We start from the raw sequence: 21,935 nt of genomic DNA, 5'->3' as shown, positions 1-21,935 counted from the left end.
TCTCTGTGATGTACCACCTTCTGTACTTTCCAGTGCTAACTCGGAAAAAAACTAAGAGGAAAAAGTTTAATCTTTGAACTACTGTTTATAAGTGTTTTATAGATACCACTTCATATCCTGGACGTGATTCTTAAAGTTATTGTACCACCAAGGCAACAAAGAAGCACTAGACAAAAAACAGAGCACAACCACGAAATGACATTAGTAACCAAGATGCATTCCAAAGAATCTTGATGGAAGAACTGATTCTGTGCTTTTTTCTTCCCCCCTCCCCTCTGGAAAGCAGATCTAAGCTCTTGATACTCATTTTAGGAAAAAAAAAAATAGTGATACATGCCAAGCAAGAAGAATGCTTACCTAGTAATTCTACTCAAGAACAGCCGTTTTTCATGAGTCAGAAAACAGTAAGTCATTTTCTGGTAACTAATATATAGAGAATTGCTACAATTCAAGAATACTTTATCATCTTTAGTGATTCTATTCAGTGTAAAATATAACAGATATTAGCCACTGATGCTAGCCCGCTTTGAAACAACAGCAAAATATTCTTCGGAGACTCAGACAACGGGCAGAATGCACCACCACCAAGGCCCCAGAGACAGGGAATTGTGAGAGCGCACTGGAGGACAGCGCTGCCATTCACAAGGACCTCACTTAGCTGGGGTTTGACAAAAGCCTCATGAAATCCAACTAAGACAAATGCAAAGTCCAGCAACTGGCCTGGACTAACCCCAACAGGGATTGACCGGCTACGTAGCACCTCTTCAGAGAGCACCCTGAAGGTCCTGATGGACAAGAGTAAGCAATGTGCTATTGACACCATGAAGGCCAACTGCATATTGGGCTGCATTAACAAGAGCATAGCCAGCAGATCAAGGGAACTGATTACACCCTAGTATTCAGCATTTTTTGAGACCAAATCTCAAATACTGTCCACTTTTGGGTCCCCCAGCACAAGACTGATAAAGTGGAGTAAGTCCAATGGAGCACTTCAAGGATGGTTGGAGGGCTGGAGCAAACAACTTACATGGAGAGGCTGAGGTAGCTGGTAGTTGTATAGCCTCAAAAAGAAGATCTAATTGCTGTCCTTAAATATCTAAAGTGGGGATAACAGAGAAGACCAAGTCAGGCTTCTTGCAGGCACACAGCAAAAGGACAAAAAGGCAACAGACAAGTTGCAGCAAGCAAAATTCCAATCTGAAATAAGAGAAAATAAAAATCTTTACAACAAGGGTGGTTAAGCCATGGATCACACCGCCCAGAAAAGCTGTGGAATGTCCATCCTTCGAGATTTGCAAAACTTATCTGGACAAGGCATTAGCAATCTGATCTTATTTTGAAGCTCACCTGCTCTGAGCAGGAGGCTGGAAAAGATCATCTACGGAGACACTTTTCAACCCAAATTATCCCAGGATTCTATGAAAACAGAAAAGTAAGTACTGCAGGTATGTAATACAGTGTTCTTCCTAATCATAGTGGCTACAACACAAGTAAGGAAGGCTACCTAGAACACAAAAAGTCCTAAAGACTATTAAAATATACAATCATCTTCATTAAGACTGTAAATTCAAGACATTTACTAGAAGTCTGCCAAAGTAATACTACAGTCTTTCAGAAGATGTAAAACTACACTTATATTAAGAAAAAATAATTTCTGTGAATTGATATTTTGCCTAAACTGCTAGGAGAAATTGAATGCAAAACTACAAGGATAAGGGCTCCTGATTTAATGAAGGAGTGATTTAGCCACATTCATACGTGTGCTCTGATGTTTCTCACCTTCTCTACAAGAATGCGTGCTCAACTGGCCCTAAACTTTCAACTCCCTCCAACACCATTTGCCATAAAACTAGTTTTATGTAAAAACTGATTAGACAGTCTAAGATTTGCAAGTAAAACATACTTTTAAACATAAATATACACAAATATATCTTACAATACACAAAGCAGAGGGGAAAGAATAGGAGAGTATAGAGTTTGTATAAGCAGGCAATGCTGTGAAACTAATGAATCCTGTTACTAGATTGCACGAGTTACAATTAGCTTTCCGTTACTACAAAACAACCATTAGGTGAAAGCTGACGAGAAAAAAGTAAAATTTAAGTGAGGTACTGATGTTTAACACGTGAAATTTAGAACTATTTTTGAGGCCCAAGTGGCAAAACAAAGTTTTAAAAGAACATGAGCAGGCAAAGAAACAGGATTTTTTTCTCCTAATTGAAAAGTCTGTAGATTTTTGAGGAAACTTAATTGGATTTTTCTGTTTCACTCTTTTACCAGACATTCATTCAATAAAATTCAAGAACAGCAAATGATTATATATATTAAGCTATTACTGAAAAATAGATTAGAGTTAATATATAAATTCCAGTGAGATTTTTCAAGAACCAAATGAATTCACAGGCTAAAAGTGTTATAATAGTCTCTTTATGACTTGAATTACTCTTTAAATAATGCTTTTCAATTTTTTAAGAAGGAACCATTATTTATAGAAACAGGTATCACAAACAAGGCATTCAACTAATATCTTTGAGAGCAGAAATATGGTACGCTACTGATGTAGTTTTGTTTGTGCCAATAGACACGAATGATCATGACAAAAATTATCTACCATTCCCAGTGTGTACTGGATGTGTTACAACACACCAAACAGCCAGATTTAATGAAAGAATCTACAAGATTAGTCAAAGATGAATTTTTTGCACAATCATATTGAAATATCTTTAAAGTTTTTTAAATTAATGTTTTATCTATTTTTTTTTTTTTAAAAAAAAAACACTTATCTATATGAATGAAGCAATCTTCTTTACTACAGCCTGTAACTGATGTCAGTCTGCCAGCCTTTTGGTGCTCTCCTATCTCGCATTCTGTTATTGTTTTCTGTAGCTGCTCCGCTTGAAACGAAGCAGCAATCTAAAGCAGGAAGGCCAACTGTTCCTCTAGTACTAACAAATGTGCTAATATGCACTAGTTTAAACTTGATCTATCAAGTGAATCAGTGAACCATGAAGGGTGGTGGGTCAATCAGGGTGTTCTGAAAACAAAGGCTCATAGGGCAGCAGAGACGCTATGCTCAGACATACATCTGTGCTGTTTTCAGCTCTTAGTTCTATGGAAATGGGTTTATGTTACAAAAGTTAAGAGCCTGGAATCATGTCATTATTACATACATTTATAAATAGTTTATACAACAATAAGAATATTATACCCGAGGAAAACTAATAACACGAAACAGATTTTGTTAGCGTAACTATGGAGACACTGCTGTTAATATTAACTAACAAAAGTTAATGTTTAACATTAATGGTTTTAATTAAAACTTCATGCGTGAAGTTTGAGACATTCATATCAAATCCCACTGTGAGACAAGGTACTACAGAACAGTACATAAAAATAAAATGGACTTATTTTGTACCTACTTTATCATTTATTCTCAACTGTATTTATTGTCCTTGTTAATTTACACACACAGTTTTTAAAGTAAAATACTTTCAAATCAAATGTTAACAAGTATAAGTCCTACCATAGCTAATTTTTTTTCAAACAAGAAAATGGGCAAGCATTGCTGGTTATCTATTTTCCCTTATTTCCAGGTCTGTGTTAACCCTATAAGCAACCGCGGGCACTTGCATGCACAGAGGATTCCAAATCAAACAGCAAGTCTCACTTGTGCAGTATGTTCACTGCAAATGCCCATAAGTGCAATACATAAGAGGTAACATACCCATGGAAATCATGGATTCAGGTGCACCACAGGTCTGACATGAGCTCAACAGCATACTAGAAACTGTTAAAGCTGCTGTTTAGGGACTCCAAGCCACCAGTCCAGAACCTCGGCTCCACAGGTGCATGCTTTAAGATGGCAATGGTTATTTTAAATCAGTTTAATATGCGCTGTACAAAAGACAGTAATTCTTCTGAATGCCACATCATTGAGCAAGTTCTTCATACCTTGCAGGCATGCATTTTAACAAAAGCAAAGTTATGCAGAAGAGAGGATTTTATTTAAAACTGGGAGGATGGCAGCATGTGTCACGGTGACATAAAAAAGCATAAGGACAGCCACTGTAACATAATTCTAACTATGTCTAGGTGCTCACTTATATGATGACATGCTCCATAAAAGATCACAACCTAGACAGACTTTAAACTGAAGTTCTCAGAACATGAATTCAAGGCAACAGAGGATACCCCTTATAAAAAGGGTAAGAATGAACAGGAAAAAGCATATAAGAAACATTCCTGTCAGACACACAAAACACAGTAAAAGGGAAATTTTGTATACAGCATTTCAGGAGAAAGTTGAAGTCCTCACTAGAACAAATCTCCAAATGCAACTCTAGATCATATCATCCCTGATAAACTTGCTATTGTTGTTCATTAATGTATAAGCATAAAAAAACTCAAATTCAGTTAAAGAGAGAGATAAACAAATAGATATTACATTTACTTTCGGTTACTAGAGACACACCTTTTAGTAATATTTAGCCATTATGGCAAATAGAAGTCCATGTTTATTGACAGCCGTAGCCAAACATGCATACACACTACTTTGGTAAATCACCTGCTTTTAATTTGTTCCACCCTAGGAGTACTAAGAACCTCCAGCTAAAATGCAGCAGTTAATCAGAAAACTCACCTACTTAGCAGATTCAATACAAAAAAAGGTACACACAAAATTTGAGCATCTTAGAAAGATCAAATTTTAACTTTATATTGCAGATCATAAGCAAACAGAAAAAGGAGTCAGTTTGTGAATTCATCGATGAAGATGTGACCAGCACTATTCTGAAAACAAGCTGTGGGAAAAGCTATGAGAATTCATCACTGTTTCAAGAAGAGACATATCAAGGTACCTACTATGACTTTAATTACTGAAGAATCAACAGAACTTATTTGCATTTTAAACTTTTAGTCCACACTTGTATCCCACTGGGAACTTCCTGCCAAAGTTTCAAACATTTTTAAATCAGAAGAATATTTTTTGTGAATTATAATGTCACTATACTATGGCTGTTTGAATTGCTGATGTGTGTCCACCATATTGAATGTGAAAATAATGCTGAGGATTTGCTGTTTTTCTGGATAGAAAGGCAGTTTAAATACCTATTCAGGCTTGAACATTTAACAGTGCAGAAAACTACTTTCTATTGTAGTTACAGAACTTTAAAAAAATGCATTTTACTAAATTATATGGGAGGAAGGGGTTGCTGTTCTGATCCCTGATGACTCCTGAAGTAAAAAGGAAAGGAGGAAAAAAATGCACTGTTTAGAGATCAAGAAAAATCTGCACAAGGTTTGACTCTTTGAGAAGGATAAAGCTGAAGGAAGAGCTAGAAACAGCAACACCGCACAGAATGTTTTTTTCAGGTTCAGGTGGATTTCAATTAGAAAGCAATGAAAGAGAGCCTGCACCTTGACGTCAAGGCAACCTGAGCAGGAGATACTGCAGCTTTTTTTCTGTGAACATATGGTATCACTGCTCCTGATGGATGGAGGGTAATCTGGGAACAAAACAGACATTTGCTCCTTATGCAAATGTCCTTGCCTTTATGGGTAGCTGGAGATCTGCAAGAATCTTGGCACTTCTGCAGATTTAGATATTTAGAGATAAAGCCTTTCAAGAGGGGTGAGGGAAGGCACTTTTTTTAAATACACATTTTAGTTGGAAAATCCAAAATAAATCGTAAGCAAACAATATAATCACGCACCATTAATATGCACGTTATTTTATTTTCTCTAATATCCGCTTTTGACAAAGTAAATTAAATGGAAGTAGTAGTACAGTATAAATCACTATTGAAAATTTTGTTGCTTTACATTACAGATGTGCAAGATTTGTATTCTGTAATCTTGCTTATATTAACAATTCAGCTGGAGTTTTAATAGTCTATTGCAAGAGGGATTGTTTTTCTTCTGTAGTAAACAAACTCATTTATTATAGTCTGCAACAGAGAGACATTCTGGAGATATATCAGACTGTTTTGGTTTTTGTTTTAAAATCACTAATGCACCATATTCTGTGTCTTTCCAAAACTGGTGGCATCAAGTTACAGTGAAGAGTTTAGGTGGGATTTTTTTTTTTTTTTTAAATGAAACTTACTTTCTTAAATTTCATACAACTTCTATGAGGGGGGAACTATTGTGGTTAATACAGCACCCTGAAACTAACATTAACCTAGGCAAAAACAGAAAGATTTTTTTTTTTTAATAATGTATTACCCCTCATCACTAGCTAGTATCAATATACTTGATATCAAGTTATACTTTTTTTTCCCATGATTCTAACACGGAAGAAAAATTAATTAGCAAAGATAATGTGTATTTTTGGGAATAGAAATATGCAACCTTTGTCCTCCAAAGATATCATACAGAGAGTACAAAAAGTACACACGAAAACATTATTGCCTTCTTTTTACTGTTAGTGTACATCATGATAAATCTAATGGGTTTATATGCTTGGATGATTTACCACATCTCTGACGTCCTTCCATCAATGTGTTTCAGCATACACTCACTACATGTCTAATAACCTGTTTTTAACACCTACAGAAAAGTTCGAGCAGTCAAAGTCTTGAACAGATCAATATTGAAGCTACAACAGTAGTTAATAAAAATTAAATTGTGTTACTGTTGTTCTAATGAGATATCAAGTCAGTAACAACTATTACTTTAGAGAAAAGTACTAATTCCTTCACCTCATCCCCAAGGCTGCTTCCCACTAATGACATTTTTCCAGCAGACCCTTAAAGAATTCTCGGGACAAATTCTTTCCGGGAAGGACAGCCCCGGCCTACCGACGGCAACACAGCTCTGCGTATGCAAGCTTGCTGCTAGAACCTCTCTACAGCAAAAGCAATTAGCATAGTGATAACGTTGCAGTGATAATGATAATAAAATTCTTACTGATCTCCTAATGGCCTAGGGAACTATTGACCAAAGTAACTTCGCAGTAACCATGGTCCCTCAAGCATACTTTCCACAGAGATCCCATGTTCTGGAGTCTTGTAATTCAATTATTTTTACCAAGAGCATTTTGAGTCTCTTGTACTTCTCTGCTTTTCCCATATCCTCACCCTCAGAAGGGCAAGTATGCATTGACCACCCTCATTCCTTCCCTCAGTAGGGAATTTTAAAAGAGCTGGCATAACAGAAGTGAAGAAAATGTTTACAAACATATTTTAAGAAATGACAGTTCCAGTTCTTTTTTTCCCCACTGATTGTGATTACTATCTGCTTTTCCCTTCACGTACCTTCTGTGCGGAGTCTGCTTTAGGTGACTGACATAGCTGTCTACCTGCTTAGTTGAGAGAGACTGTAAGAGTCCTACAGAGCCCAAAGAGCATTTTCACCTGTGAACCTAGGGAAGAGGAAAGCCTCTCCCATTAGTCTCTTAAAGAATCAGCGTGGCTATTGAGTGGGAGCTCCTGAAGAGTCACTGAAGAGTCCCAAAGACTAACTGCAGTATCATTAAATGTACTATAATTCTGAGCAAAGAGATCAATATATTTTATTTCTTTAAGAAACAGATTTCTCAGAAGACTCTTCAATTGGAATATAGTAAGCTATTTATTTTTTACAGAGTTTGAGCAATTCCAAGACATACATTAACTTGTTTAACTTTTACAAATGCATTTGTCAATTTACTATTGTCACCCTCCTAAATTTTACAGTTTACCACATAGAACTTTACTACTAAAGAACGCTTCCCAGCAATAACATTTACATCTTTAGTACCATATCTGTGGGGGGGTTTTCCAGGCAAAATGCTTTTATAAGCTTCATTCAACCCTATGTATAGCCAATAGAAACAAGTCTGAAATTGTAATAATTAAATCAACCCCAACTGAGTACTTACCACTCAAAATTTCCTTCAGACATCTAAACCATGAATGGCAGTGATCTTCACTAAAGTTATGCAAATGGATAGTACAGTCTGTCAGTTTATTTTCTTTATTCAAGCATTTAAAAATTGTGATACCCAACAAAGTGCCACCTTTTTTCTGTCCTACGAAACGACGACGTTTCAGTTTTACTGAAAAAACATCTTTCATTTCAATAATTTCCTCTTTAACCTGTAAGCCTGTAACAGAATCACCTGTTGGGAGGAAAAAAAAAAAAAGTGTTATCAACATGATTAGGAGTAATATTGTAAGAGAATATTGTTATTTTAATGCTTCATCTGTAGCTTCACTCATTGCATCTACTCATATCTACGTTGCAGTTTATTGAACATCACTGGCATCAATCACTAGTCTTGTATTTTACCAATTTTCTATTATTTAGATTTTGAATCCAGCTACACAAACATGATTTCAAAGAAAATATTTATCCCCTTTTCTGATATTCAAATAACTAAGTAAAATCATATGCACTAAGAGCAGTGAACCACTTTTTTGTTTTTAAAAATCAAGTTCTTCACTCTATTCTCCTAAATCACAGCTCTGAGATCAGAAAGCATGCTATGACCCTTGCTGACTATATGCCAAATTTATTTTTTAATTGGTATAACTTGTCTTCTGCAATAAGAATGGATATTACAAAATAGCTTATCAAATATTAAAAAAGTTAAACCAGAAGTGCGTCACCCATCTTATTTTTCATTTGCATTTTCAAGTAATAACTTTACTTTAGGGAAAAAAAAGTAAAACAGCCTCAAGTTCTTGTGACAGTTTAAGACCCTCAACCCAGGGGAGGGCAGAAGAGTTGTGTTAGGCTGGAACATTAAATGAAGGTTACAGACGGCTTTTTGTTTTGGGGAAGATTTTTTGTTATGTTTTGTTTTAAAATCTTGGGACACACACACACACACACACACACACACACACACACACCCCCTAGCTGCTAACACTATCACTTTAATGACACCGGTCCTGCACGCCTCTTGGAGACATACCGATTGAACCTTTGTGGTACAGGCTTCTCCTTTTCTGCTCCCTTAAGCTGCAAGGGACTTGATTCCTCTAAAGCAAATAAAATCAGACAGCCACAGCAAAGGACAGAAGTCGTTATTCCTGTAAGTACCAGATGTTCTCTTGGACACCAAGAGAAAAGCTCCTCTGCTTTCTATGCAGCTACAGCAGATCCAACATGCTAGACCAATAAAGAAAGGTCTCTTTGCAGCCCAAGGCAAGAAAAGGCAGAAACCTTTTTCAAATCTAAGAACGGCTCAGCCAATGCTTTCTCAATAGCAAAAGCCATAACAGATTCTGTTTGATGAATATTTACTACAGGCTGCATTGAAGTTCCAGGGAGAAGCTGCAAAAGATTTTAAGTTCTTCCTGGAGAAGACAGACAGTACTGTGCACATAAGGCTGCAAAATACAACATTGCCTTTTTCAGTACACTAAGTTTCAGGCTTCAGAAAGATCTATCTTTTCTGAGCAGGCAAAGAAACCTGCATCGATTCTCGTAAGAGTTTGACACCAGCAGTTCTCAACCTCCTTTCCTGAGCCAGGACTAGGCAGTGATGGTGCTCCGACCAGGAGCTCCTGGGGCAGCACAGCTCAGCAGCACTAACGAAGCTACAGCCCAGGCCATGTTGCCTCTCCCAGCAACCCCTGACCAACCCTTTAGGGTATTTTTCCTATTTCATCCCAAAAAAACGACTGCAGGTAGAAGCATGACATTACTGCATTTCCCACATATTCTTCCAAATCTGTTACATTTTACCATCTTAATTTTTCCATATCTCAGCTACTAAGGTATAACCTTTGGCAAAAAATAATCCATACCTAATGGGAATACTGTGACAAGTAAATATTTGTGGAGCACCGAGCTAATACAGAGATACCATAACCAAAGCACATGTGAAATTGTCTTTAGAGCAGATTTTCAAAAGTGCATAGCAAATAAACAGGAGGCAACCCACAAAACAGTAAAGAAAAAGATCCCAAAACAAAGCTTAAAGTACTGTAATTAATGGTATAAAAGTATTTTCTACAAGCTACAGTGAATGAAACCAGCAGACCAAGGGAAAAAAATTAAGATAGAATGATTACATTTAAACTATCATTTTGTAAGGTTCAAAGGGTGAATGGACATTGTACAGGCAATCTTAATACTAACATTTACCAAATCTGAGATCTTGATTTTTTTTTTTTTTCAAACTTTTTCCCTATTTCTATTCTAGAAGTATTTGGGAGTAAATAGTCTTTGTATACCTTAAATGAAAAGCTGAAAGATATCCTTTATCAGTTATCTAGGACTATATATGTAGTTTAATATCTTGAAGACCTGTTTTAATTTTAAAAACAGCATTTTCAAGAAGGTCTGCTTATCTTTTTCCAGAAATAACCACACATACAGAACATGAAAAATATCAGCAGGCAAACCGAACATTTTAGGAACTTGGGTAAATGCAAAAACACAATTGAAATATAATGAAAACTCTTCTACAGAAGCAACCAGATCTGCAGCATTTATTCCCCATTTATTCCCCTAATACAAATGTTAACTGTGTTTGCTTTTTAAATATTTTAAAATAAACACTGTTTTGGATTAATCTATTAGCTTTGCTGTGTACCTCACAAACTCTGTTATGCTACTGTTATGCGTAAGAATCACAAAAAGATTACAAACACTAGCCATTTTGTTCTGTATAAATCAAGTAAAATGAAGGACTTAAAATATTCTGTACCCCCTCCCAACTAGTTTCCATAAAGTGACATTTAATCATACGTCAGGCAAGGCTTGTCTTTTCTTCAATGCTGTGATTTTACTTGCTTTTAAACCTACCTTTTACGCTGTATTTGTCAAATTCTTTTATTGTTCACATGCAAATCAAAATTTTTGCAAATTAAAACAAAACACTTTCTAGTAAGTACTATACTTTCAAAATAGTAATCAACTCTCGTTTTACTGGCGTAGGTATTTTCAGATACAACTGGAGAAAGCACAAACTGTAGGAATACTGAATCATACAAAAGCTTCATCCTCAAGTTTTAAATTGTACGGGAAATATTGAACTAGCTAGTAGATCAGGACAGCCAATTCTTACTAAAGTTGAACCCAACATACAGATCTCTTATGTATTTTTATCTTTTATTTTTACTAAGAAAGATCATCACAAATGCAATAAAATTGTATAAAAATTCACATTAAGAAACTAAGTCATTGGCTATATCTATAAAATATTTCTGATACATAATAACCTATTTTACTTTAAAATAAAGCATATAGTGGATTAGACACTTTTTTAAACTTCAAAAAACCTATTGGTTCATTAGTATCATATTGGTTATTGCTAGCTGTTTCAGGACATTAACTGTCCTCTCACATTACTTAGAAAGATACTGGGTACCATCTGTTCTTGCCAGAGATTTAAGTATACATCTATTAGATATCATGCTATTTATTTAATTCAGTACCCACTTCCCATTGTTGTATCTTCTGAAAAAAAGTCAATTTAATTACAAGGAATAAAGATAATCTCTTCTGCCAGGCTGCCCTGTCATCATGAGAGCAGAGCAGGAACCTGCATAAAGTAGGTTACAGGCGTTAGGAAGAGTAAAACTAACAGCACTTAACATTTAACAAAGATCTAACAAAAACAGAATATATGGCACTTAAAAAAAAATTACTACAAGCCAAGGGCTTGTCTAAATCAATCTCAGCACATCTGTCTGATGTAGAGCGTAAACAGGATTAGAGCTGGATTAGCTTGACGCTAATTGTACTCACAGTTTCTGCACATGTCCACTTTTTTTCCAAATATAGCATGAAAAATAAGCCTGCCTGATACATGAATTTCTAACAAGTTTTATGCACCTATTTATCCTATCATTGATTTCAAGTAATGAGACTATCCTACTACTTCTTCCCCAGCTATTTAGGGTAGTCAAATCTCTTATTTAATAAAAAAAAATTCTATCTAAATATACCACACACTGAGCTGAATCAAAAGCACTCAAATACAGTTTAATTATAAATAGAAAACTAAATTTTAATTAGTTAAACTAGCTTTTAAACAAACAGATTATCTCATGTTTACAGTAAAATCAAAACATACACAAAGAAAAAAGCAGTCCTACTGAAATATAGAACAATTTGTAAAGAGAAATTTAGTTTTAAAATACAGAGGCCAGAACTTCAACAATACAAAACATCTACTGGACTGTTTTCCTACAATAGATGCCCAACATCTAAAAATGATATTTAACAGCTTAATTTCTGTAACAAATATCTGAAGTACTTGGAAAAATATGGGGGGGGGGGAAGGAAAAGTTGGCTGTCTAGTTAAAGCACAAGATTTGGACATGAGCAAAAAATGGTTTATGTTCCCTTGGTCACAAATTCTTCTTAAGACCTTTGGCAAGTCATCTAACCACACTTAAATTTATCTATAAAACATAGCTATTACATGTTTTGTCCCATGAGGCGCTCTCAAAAAATTTATGCCCTTAATAGTTCAATACTATATCTGATTGCAGTGTAACATAATAGAAATAACTATAAATAAAAAACATCATGACTGTACCAAAGAAAATACAGTGAAGAACAATATTATAGAACTGATTACACATCTACTTACACAGCATGAACAGTATTTTCAAAATAACCACTGAGGATATACAATAAAATATAACCACATATAAAATGAAAATGAAATAAATAGAATTAATATGGCAGTTAATATGGCAATTAATCATTGGCAATGCGTCTGTAAGTTTAGACTCAGTAATATTTAAAGTTAATATGACAATATCTAACTAATACATATAAAACAGATATTACTACAAGCCAATTATTCCTGTACTGCAGTCTGCAAAGCATGGTAAGTAGCATGCAGCTGATTCCCAAAACCACTGCAGGGTTTTTGGTTACAACTTTGAATAAGGAGGACTGTCAATGAGAAACAAAGGAGTAAGAATGATCATTCGTGCAAAAACAGCTGAGAACCACTTAGAGATTACCTAAAGCTATTCAATATTAATTTAAATACTCTAAACATAAGACAGAAAAGCTATTTTCACAACTTCCGAATTTTCAAGCTTTTTCTATTCCAAAAAGACAATTCAGCTACAGTACCTCAGGTGAAATTTGATAGTATGCCTCTTCTGAAAGCAGGAAAAGCAAAACTGCACTTCCTGCTTGCCAAGAGTATGCCACATTAAGCTGGGGAGAAGAAGGTAGGGCAAGGGCCAGGTTGGGGTGGGAGGGTCTTTCTATTTTTTCTTTAAAGATCACCTTTGCACTACTCTAGTCCTCATAAATGGTGTAAAAAAAGACAAGGCCCTAGTCTAGAAAAAATACATCTCAGACTGGTGTAATGATCTCTTAGGGAACTGCAAGAAGTTTGAGTAGTACTACAAAGTCCTGACAAGAAGCAGCTCAGGTCCTCCAGAGCGGGAACGCCAGACCAGGGCACTAAATTCAATTATTTATCCCCGCTACGTAGCTGCAGCCAGAGTTTTATTCCCCCAGGAATTTAGCTTAAAAACACCTGACAGGAATACAACCAATTCTCATTCTCTGACTCTAGATAACCTGAGGGTGAAGTGACACATTTTGCCAAGCCAATCCAATACGCCACACCACTAGTCCCTCTTCCAATACGTGCACCTGCCCACGCTCACCGGTCATGACTGCATGGTCCAACCTTCTCTCTCTGCATTATGTCTGGCACTTGGCAAAAACAATTTGAGTCCATTCAACTTCCTAAAGTAACACAGATCATCCACTCTTTTTTTCTTCGTTTTTCTAGGTTAGTTTTCTGACTGTTTGGTTAATAAAATCAATTCAACCCAAGTCTTAAACACCACAGATGGTTCAAAGTGATAAGAAAATATGCAGCAGGGAAGAAGGCAGGCCCAGGGCTGTCCCCTTTCATCAGCAGGAAGTCAGTATGACTTAAGCCAATCTACTGTGCATCTTCGCTCTACATCGCTAACAGCTCAAAGATCACAAAATGACAGATGAACAAGAGTGAGCAAGAACTGGGGAAGAGGCACCTGGCACCACACTGGTTTCCCCAAAGTTCTTAAAATTCTATTTACATCTTAACAATTCAAAAGCCTTATAAAACTCACAGAATAAAAATCCACTTTATAAACTAACATTAAGTTTAGTGTATAACTACTTATCCAGCAAAACTATGTTAATACAGCAGCAAAAGGCCTCTTGACAATTATTTGCCATTCCTGCTTAGAAAAGAAATAAATAAGACAAAGTAAATTGTCTTTTATTAAACTACTATCATAGATAGATATCTCTAAAAATAAGATTATAGAAAGAATTTATATTCCAGAAATGTTCTTGAACAAATCTGTGCTTCAGGCTCCAATTATGCAGCCTCAGTACAACTTAACAACAACAAAAAAATCTCCAAAGTGAATCCCAGTTGTAGAATCAAGGCTTATATTAGACAACAGAAATTATATTGATCTATTTTTCTGCTCAATAATTCTTCCAAAAAAAAGATGTGATAAATACAACAATATTGAAAATGGCTTTATGATATTGTGTAAGTCTAAACACATTCTACAAAAAGCAGAAGAACATCCCATTCTTTGCTAAGGGTATTTCTTTACAATTTCTCTATATTCATAGGCCAAGCGTAAGCAATGGACTTAAGTGGACATTAAGTAGATACACCTAAAATTGCTACCTAAACACCCACCACTCAGCAGCCACTGGACACCTACCATTATTAGAAAGGTCTCTTATTAGATAGGTCTCTCATTTTCCTGCTTATTCCATAACTGCCACAAACTACACAGCTAGACCTCTGTCCTGTCTGCAAGCTGGGACCCAGAAATAATAATTAGTTATACTTAAATTCCTATCTGCTCAGACCATATATAGTAGACAGTATACATTTTTGCACCTTTTAAACAAAAAGCAAGCAAAAAATAAAAAAAGGAAACATGACTGAAATACAGGGTAATAACACGGCCAACCACCTCTATAAAACAGTTTATTTACGTATTTATCCAGGAAGCAAGAGACTTGAGCCCTATACTGTTTTTGGCCTCAGGTAGTTAAAACTGTATCAGCCGCTTTCGAGCAAAATATTTTAACTACCAAGCAGATATAGGTAGGAACAGGCTGAAGTGGCTCTTTGCCCTTCCTGTTGAAATTGCCCTCCTGGTTAGAAGGGAATGCAGGAATAATGATCGTAGAAAGAAAAAGCTTACAAGGGAGTATCATTTTCATAAGTGCATTATTAGGATACTCACCTCAAAAGCATTTCACTCTACTTTCACATGTACCTTCAGTGGTATTTTTAATGCAATTAGTTTAACATAAAATGGTCTGAGAAGTAGAGGCCAGAATCTCAGCCTTCTTTCCTTGACTCAGAGTAAAAAATTGATTGCTTCTTCCTACATTTTATTCTCCCCTCTCACCTCTCTCTGTTCCCAGTTACTCTTTCCCCCAAAACTCCTTGCCCAGTTGATTCCAATCTCTGTTCTACCAGATCTTTTAAAACTAATCCTTGTTCTTCTGAACATCCTCATCAAACCTAGGTGGCTGTTGCATATGTGTGCCTGCCCAGCATCACCTCACCACAGCAACTGAGGGGAACGTTTAAGCTTAGTCCTTGAAGTGCTGGGTTGGAGCATCCTCAGGGATTTAAAATATGGGCAAGTTTCACTATACCTTTAATAGAATGGTAATAAGCAAATTCCTGACAAAAAACAACCGCCAAATTGCCCAGTTCTGGTTGAAATGAAAAGAAAGATGAGGCTAAATCAAGTGACTGTTCAACTAATGCCATGCTGTAAGGGCAGAGCTTAGTACAGTTCAGCTTAGTGCAGTCTTCCTTGCTGGGACTGACGCCACTTGGACAGCAGCCAGATGTGCAGACTTCCCGTGAGAGCACAAATGAGTCCCAGGACTTGGGATTCCACCCAACATTCTGCCTCCAGGTGATGCCTGGCAGGGAAAGGGCAAGACATTTCTTCTTAGGGTGAAGCTCATTAGACATCTAACCCTAAAGTTTTCATTAATGACTTGTTCCATCTGCTTCTGAGCAGTGAAATACCTTGCTGCTTATGAATTACAGGTCCACTGCAGAACTTTGTCAAACAAACATACCAAAGCTGATGGAGTTTGCAAAGGAGCCCAATAACTTGTTGAAGAACTACCTCCTCAGGAAAAGCATGACTAAGTCTTAACACAAGACCTAACAAGACAAGAAAGTCCACCTTAAGGAAGGGAGCAAATTTTCCCCTTCATTCTCTAACAAAGAATTTGAGGAAGATAATCAAATGAAAAATGAGAAGATCCCTAATGAGATGATCTACTATGAATAATACTGTTTAGAACAATGTTATCCAAGAGGAAGCTAGGTAGACAGTGAATGATTCCGAGTCTGAACGGTTTGAGAGGATGCATGCAGTAAAGATTTTGCTTTTTAATAGTTACGTCTTCTCATTAATATCACACTAAGTAAGAAGTCATTGAAGATATATCTACCATAGACAGCTCTATATTTTAGACTTATAGCATGGCCTAATTTCATAATATGATTCGAAAAGTACCAGCAAACCTTTTATTAAGTGCCTGAAACTTTGGGGCTTTTCATGCAATAAATGAAAGGAGCTGTCAGTGTAACAAACATCAGTGATTTTGGCCATTTTGTAAAGTGCCTGAAACCATGGGCATCAGCTAAAATGACTGGTTTTTACACAGAACAATAATACCACCATTACATAATAAAATTAAAAGAGGAAGAGAGAGAAGGAGATTTAGGAAATAAAACAGAAGAGTGGAATTTAAGGACTTATGTGATTTAATACAATAGGCTGGAACAGCTGAAAGATACTAAAGAATCCCCAGAAAGGAAACATGAGCTTAATTTTATGTTCCTATGAAAACTCTTACACATAAACATTGTTTTGTAGCTGCTAATTTGTGGCATAATCATGACATTTACTTTTGTCATTTGAGAAAATAATGGGAGAAAATAAATCAAAATCATCCCCCATGGCCATATGACATCCTTGCGTTTGATTACCTCAAGTTAACGATTAGTTCTGACTTGGACTCTTATAGGCAAGAGATCTGCTTCAGCCACAAATACAGATTTACAAACCATCCATACCACTGAATACCCTATTCAGGGAACTCAATATGCCCCATCCAAACGTTGGCCTGTTCTGAAAAGGGTTTTCAAGCCAACCTTCTCTGCAGGAAAAAAAAGGACAGACATTTCCCATTCTAAACACAGGACAATTTCCTTCCTTAAACTACTGGAAATTCACGGAGGTTAGCAATTCATGTTTCTAGGTACCTAAAGGGAAGCACAGCTAACAACTGCTAGACAAACTCATCTAAGCACTTCTCACTGACTAACAGATACATATTTGGTTTTATCCCCATTGATCTTGAGCTTATTTTTCTAGGAGCTTTCTTCACATCCCCAGTCATCCTTTGCATCATCCTGTCTGCGCCTTCTACAGCAGGAGACAGCAATAGCACCCTCAAAATCATCCGACAAGCCCCAAACCCCCGCGCCCCAACAGGCTGCAGCACACTTGCCACACAGGAACACTCCACCATTTTCCCTGCAGGGATGAATGAATCCCATTTTTTCATCTATACCACACCATTAGCAAACTTAAAAAACAAACAAACGAAAAAACAAAAAAGAACAGATTTTTGTTACATTATAATATACATGTTTTTTCCACTTACTCTTAAGGATGCTATTCATATTTTTCTAATGAGCTTTGTAAAATATTTTTGGCATATTAATACTCTATACCTCACGATACATGTGTAGTACAAATAAATAATTACAAGTTACTTAGAACACAATGCAAAATTTAAGGTATACTTAGTTTTGACTGGCATACAATGTAGCCCTTGGTATAAATAGAAGGCTTACAAAATGCAAGTACTTTAAGAGCTTTCCATTATTATCGTATACAATTGACTACATTTACAGTGATGTATAATCCTGCAACTGAGAAATTTGCATCCTCAGACCTTGATCAATTTTTAAATTTTGTTTGTAGCTTAACACTAAGACAAAGCTTTTACAAAAAATTTGATACCAATGTGATGTGACACAACTGAACCAAATCTTAATTTCACTCACAGTAAGAAACCACAGGATTAAGTAACACTGTGCAGTCTTTTAGAAAAGTTTATTGCTTCCAGATGGATGCAAGTTTCCTTTCAGCACTGATTGTATCTTCTGTACACAGGGTGCCAATGTTACTATAAATATAGGCAAAATGCAGTTATAAAGATAAATTTTTAAGCTATTAACATAAACAGGCTTACACTAAACTACCTCTCTCCACAAAGGGAGGACAACTACATTAGTGATGTATAGTATCACAAATGTTCAATATAAAAATCACATACACCCTTTTTAAAAATCACAGTCCACATATGAACAAGCACAAATTTACAAGGTACCCATAAAATGACTTCTAATTCAAACTGTGTGCTCTTTGCCCCATGTTGTGTAGTGCCATGTGTTTCACTGCATGGTGCTTACTACCAAGATGTCCACCTGTGCCCATACAGCTGTGCAGCAAGCTAAGTATATGCTTACTTCATTTAGCAGTACAACCATTGAATATATACTGCAATACAACAGTTGATATAAAACTCTAAATAATAAATTTCTCTCAGCTAACTTAAATTTCAATGCCTGTGCATACAATACTGCCAAAGCAATATCAACAGCTCTACAGAATGTTTTAATGAATAGAATTATTTTGAGGTATACCTGATTAGACAATTTTTCTTAAGAAAAAATTATAATGCTATTTTGGAAATCAAACTACACAAACATAATTGGGGAAGGCAGGTACTTTGAGTTGGTTCAATACTTTAATGTTTTTATACAATTTAGGAGTAATAATAATAGGTAATGAGTAATTTAAAGGCACGTTTTTTGATCTTAATGCAAGACTTTCTCAAAAAAATGAAAGTCTCAGTCTTTCAGATTTGTATAACCACCACTAAGTAAAATAAGTTAATGCATTTTAAAATAACATGCAGAAACCAGAAAATGCTAAAATTTTATGTAGCATTAAATTATGCCACTTATCATGACGCAAAATTCAAAATTAACCATCAGTATAAAAATGACTTGCGCTTTTACACCAAACTGCATTACTATACTTAGTTATACACAGAAACCTATGCATTTTCTGACAGGCATACCAACTGATAAAAAAAAAATTTTTTTTTCCATGATTTAGATTTTGCATCCTTGCAGATACTAGTGATCTCACACAAGAAATCTTCCATCTTTCTTGAGCAAGTTGCTTGACATTTCTTGTCTACTCCTTTTAACTACAGCACTGTAGCTACATACCACATTTAGCTATCTGCTACTAACTGAGGTCTTTCAAGGTGTCAGTGAAGGGTAGCAGAGTGCAGAATGTGTTTATGAACACCTGAAGGCCAGGTTGGTTCCCAAAGCAAAGCTCCTCACCAATTTCCTCAGGCGAAAAGAACAATTACCATCCGAGACATTCAAGCCCTTTTCCTCCTCCTGAGAGGGGAAGCAAGACGGAGAAATGTTCCATCAACAAACAGAAATACATTTGGGGAGAACAGCAACATCATACAGAGAACTGTCTAGACACAGCTAGGATGACGAAGCAGCATAGAGAACACCAAGAAGTACTAGAATCAAATGGAAAGACTAACGATCTAGTTATCAAAAAAAAAAAAAAAAAGCTGTGTTTTCATGCTGGAGAAATGTGTGTCAGACGATATGGATAAATTTCAAGCCTGTGATAATACATATGAATTTTTAAATCCACAAGCTTTTAAATGCTAGCATTACATCTGATGGGGAGACACACACGCGCACGCACACACACACACACATCCCACCACTATGAGGCTGAAGTAAACATCTCACTTGTGGACCTCAAGAATTTCACTCACAGGCATAAAGAGCCTCCATACAATCACCAGATCAGAGATGGATTCATACTTGAAGTACCTATACAGCAATACCTAGCTATTCTTTTTCAGAATCCAACTTCCTTTCTCCACAAGGAAAAATTCTCAATTCTTATATATAAACATATATGAGCAATGTTTCCAAGGCACTTATGGCTAAGAAACAGAATTCCTATCCAGCCTGTTACTGTATTGTAATTTTCTTAAAATTAAGCTATCGAGAATTTGTTAGACATAAAATAGACATTCTATAAAATACATCTATCAATAAAAATAAGTCTTTTCCCTAAAAGAACATTAACCCATGGGCATATATGAAACCCCATCTGAGTTTGACAAGCATAATTTTTTTTTTAATTTTTTTTTTTTTTTTAAGTCATAGACTGGATTCAGCAGCAGCTTGGTTAATCCATGCAGTTATTCCTTCATATGATGCATTACTTCAGAAACAGGTTAGCTAGTTACCTCCACTATTAAAATCAAGATACTCTACAATGAGATTAAGAAAACTCAAATAGTTATGCCTTTGACATGATCTTAGATAACATAATAAGTATAACTTACTCCTGTCCTCTTTGCAGGAAGCCTACTTTCATAGCCAACAAAGCCAAATGAAGAGTTTCTTAGAGCTCTTTTTACAGAAAAGCCATCAAAATTGTTACACAACTCAGTAAGAAGCAAGTGGAACTCAGGAAGAAGCAAACAGGAGGGGAACAAAACATCTACAGCTGAAAATAATCAAATATTGAATGACAAGTCATGAAGCGATTAACACTGCATTGGGGAAACATTCAAAAACCTGGGGAAGCTTTCCTTCCAGTGTTCAGAGCAACGTTCACAATGTCACTTCCTCACGCCCCTCTTAAAATAGAGCAAGTAGTCATTAGTAAGGATGGAAAAGCTCAGATTCTGAGGTGGCTGATGCAGAAAAAAAGCCCCCATTATGGGCAAGTACATTGCAAATGGAAGGCTTGGCAAACACTGAAGTTCAAATTCTACTAAAGAAAAATGTTCTTAATAGTGCAGATATAGGCAGAGATGCAGACGAGTAATATGCGTGTTTTTATGTAAAATATAATTTTAAACATAATTTAACTGGTTTCTGGTACTTTAAACTGGTAATACTGGGTCAGAGCAAAAACCCATCCAGCTCAGTATCATGTGTTAAACAGTCACCATAAGGACACGCTAAGAGAAGACCAGGAATAGAGCAAGCATTTGTAATATTTCCTCTTAATACTTTTCCAGTCTCCACCTGTTTTCATATGGGACATCCTGAACCACTGTGATTTCTAGGTATTTAACTGCCCTCAAATGAGGCCTTCAGTTTCCAGCTGGATCCACCAAAACTTTTAGCATCCACAATATCCTTTGGCAGGAAGTTTCACAGTTCTTTTCTTCATTATGCGAGTATTCCTTTTGTTTTGAGCCTGGTTACTTTTAGCTTCAGTTGATGCCCCTTACTTCTTATTTTGGAAGTGAGAGAAAGCAGTTGCCACCTGCTGTCTCCAGGTCTCGGATCCGTCCCCTCCTCCGCTGCTCTTGCAGCCCCAGAAGCGCAAGCCCATGCCAGTGCTCTCGCACAGGAGCTGCTCCACACCTGCACTGTCACGCTCCAAACTTCCTCCAGTTCTACGACAGCTTTATTGAGAAGGCCAGCACCGCACACAGCGTTCAAGCTGTGGTTGAACATCTGTATGCTCTATAAACCAACAGCTATCTGCTTTTTTCCTCCATTTATCTACTAATAATTCTTAACATAATAATTCTAACAACTATTTAGGTGATACATGATATTTTCTCCATAAGCAGTCCATGAGCATATACATAAGGAAAGGTCTAGCTATAGTTCCTGATATTGATCCCAAGCAGATGACATTTAAATAAAGAAAAAAGATTGATACATTACATTATGCTTAAGTACATCAACTCTTGATACACTGTCCCATTGCCTAGTCAAATCTGTAAAATGGACATCTCTGAAGTTTTCTTGTAGGATAGAACCAACGATCTTTAAATGCGTTTCTGTTTCTATTTTAACCAAACACATAAAT

At 36.2% G+C, this 21,935-nt stretch overlaps 1 protein-coding gene across 1 annotated transcript in view; it reads right to left on the bottom strand.

Moving 5' to 3' along the window:
- The window catches only part of CERKL (ceramide kinase like), a gene marked incomplete at its 5' end in the record, with an annotated part of 60,830 nt that overhangs the window by 26,587 nt on the left and 12,308 nt on the right, over positions 1–21,935 (bottom strand). The window contains one exon of the mRNA XM_067298980.1: positions 7,859–8,098. Within this exon, the coding sequence (XP_067155081.1) occupies positions 7,859–8,098 (240 nt within the window). The remainder of the gene's footprint in view (positions 1–7,858; positions 8,099–21,935) is intronic.

The sequence above is a fragment of the Apteryx mantelli genome, chromosome 6 (assembly GCF_036417845.1).
Source record: "Apteryx mantelli isolate bAptMan1 chromosome 6, bAptMan1.hap1, whole genome shotgun sequence".
Taxonomy (NCBI): Eukaryota; Metazoa; Chordata; class Aves; order Apterygiformes; family Apterygidae; genus Apteryx; species Apteryx mantelli.
The sequence above is the reverse complement of the archived record's forward strand: the minus strand, read 5'-3'. Positions and strand labels throughout refer to the sequence as shown.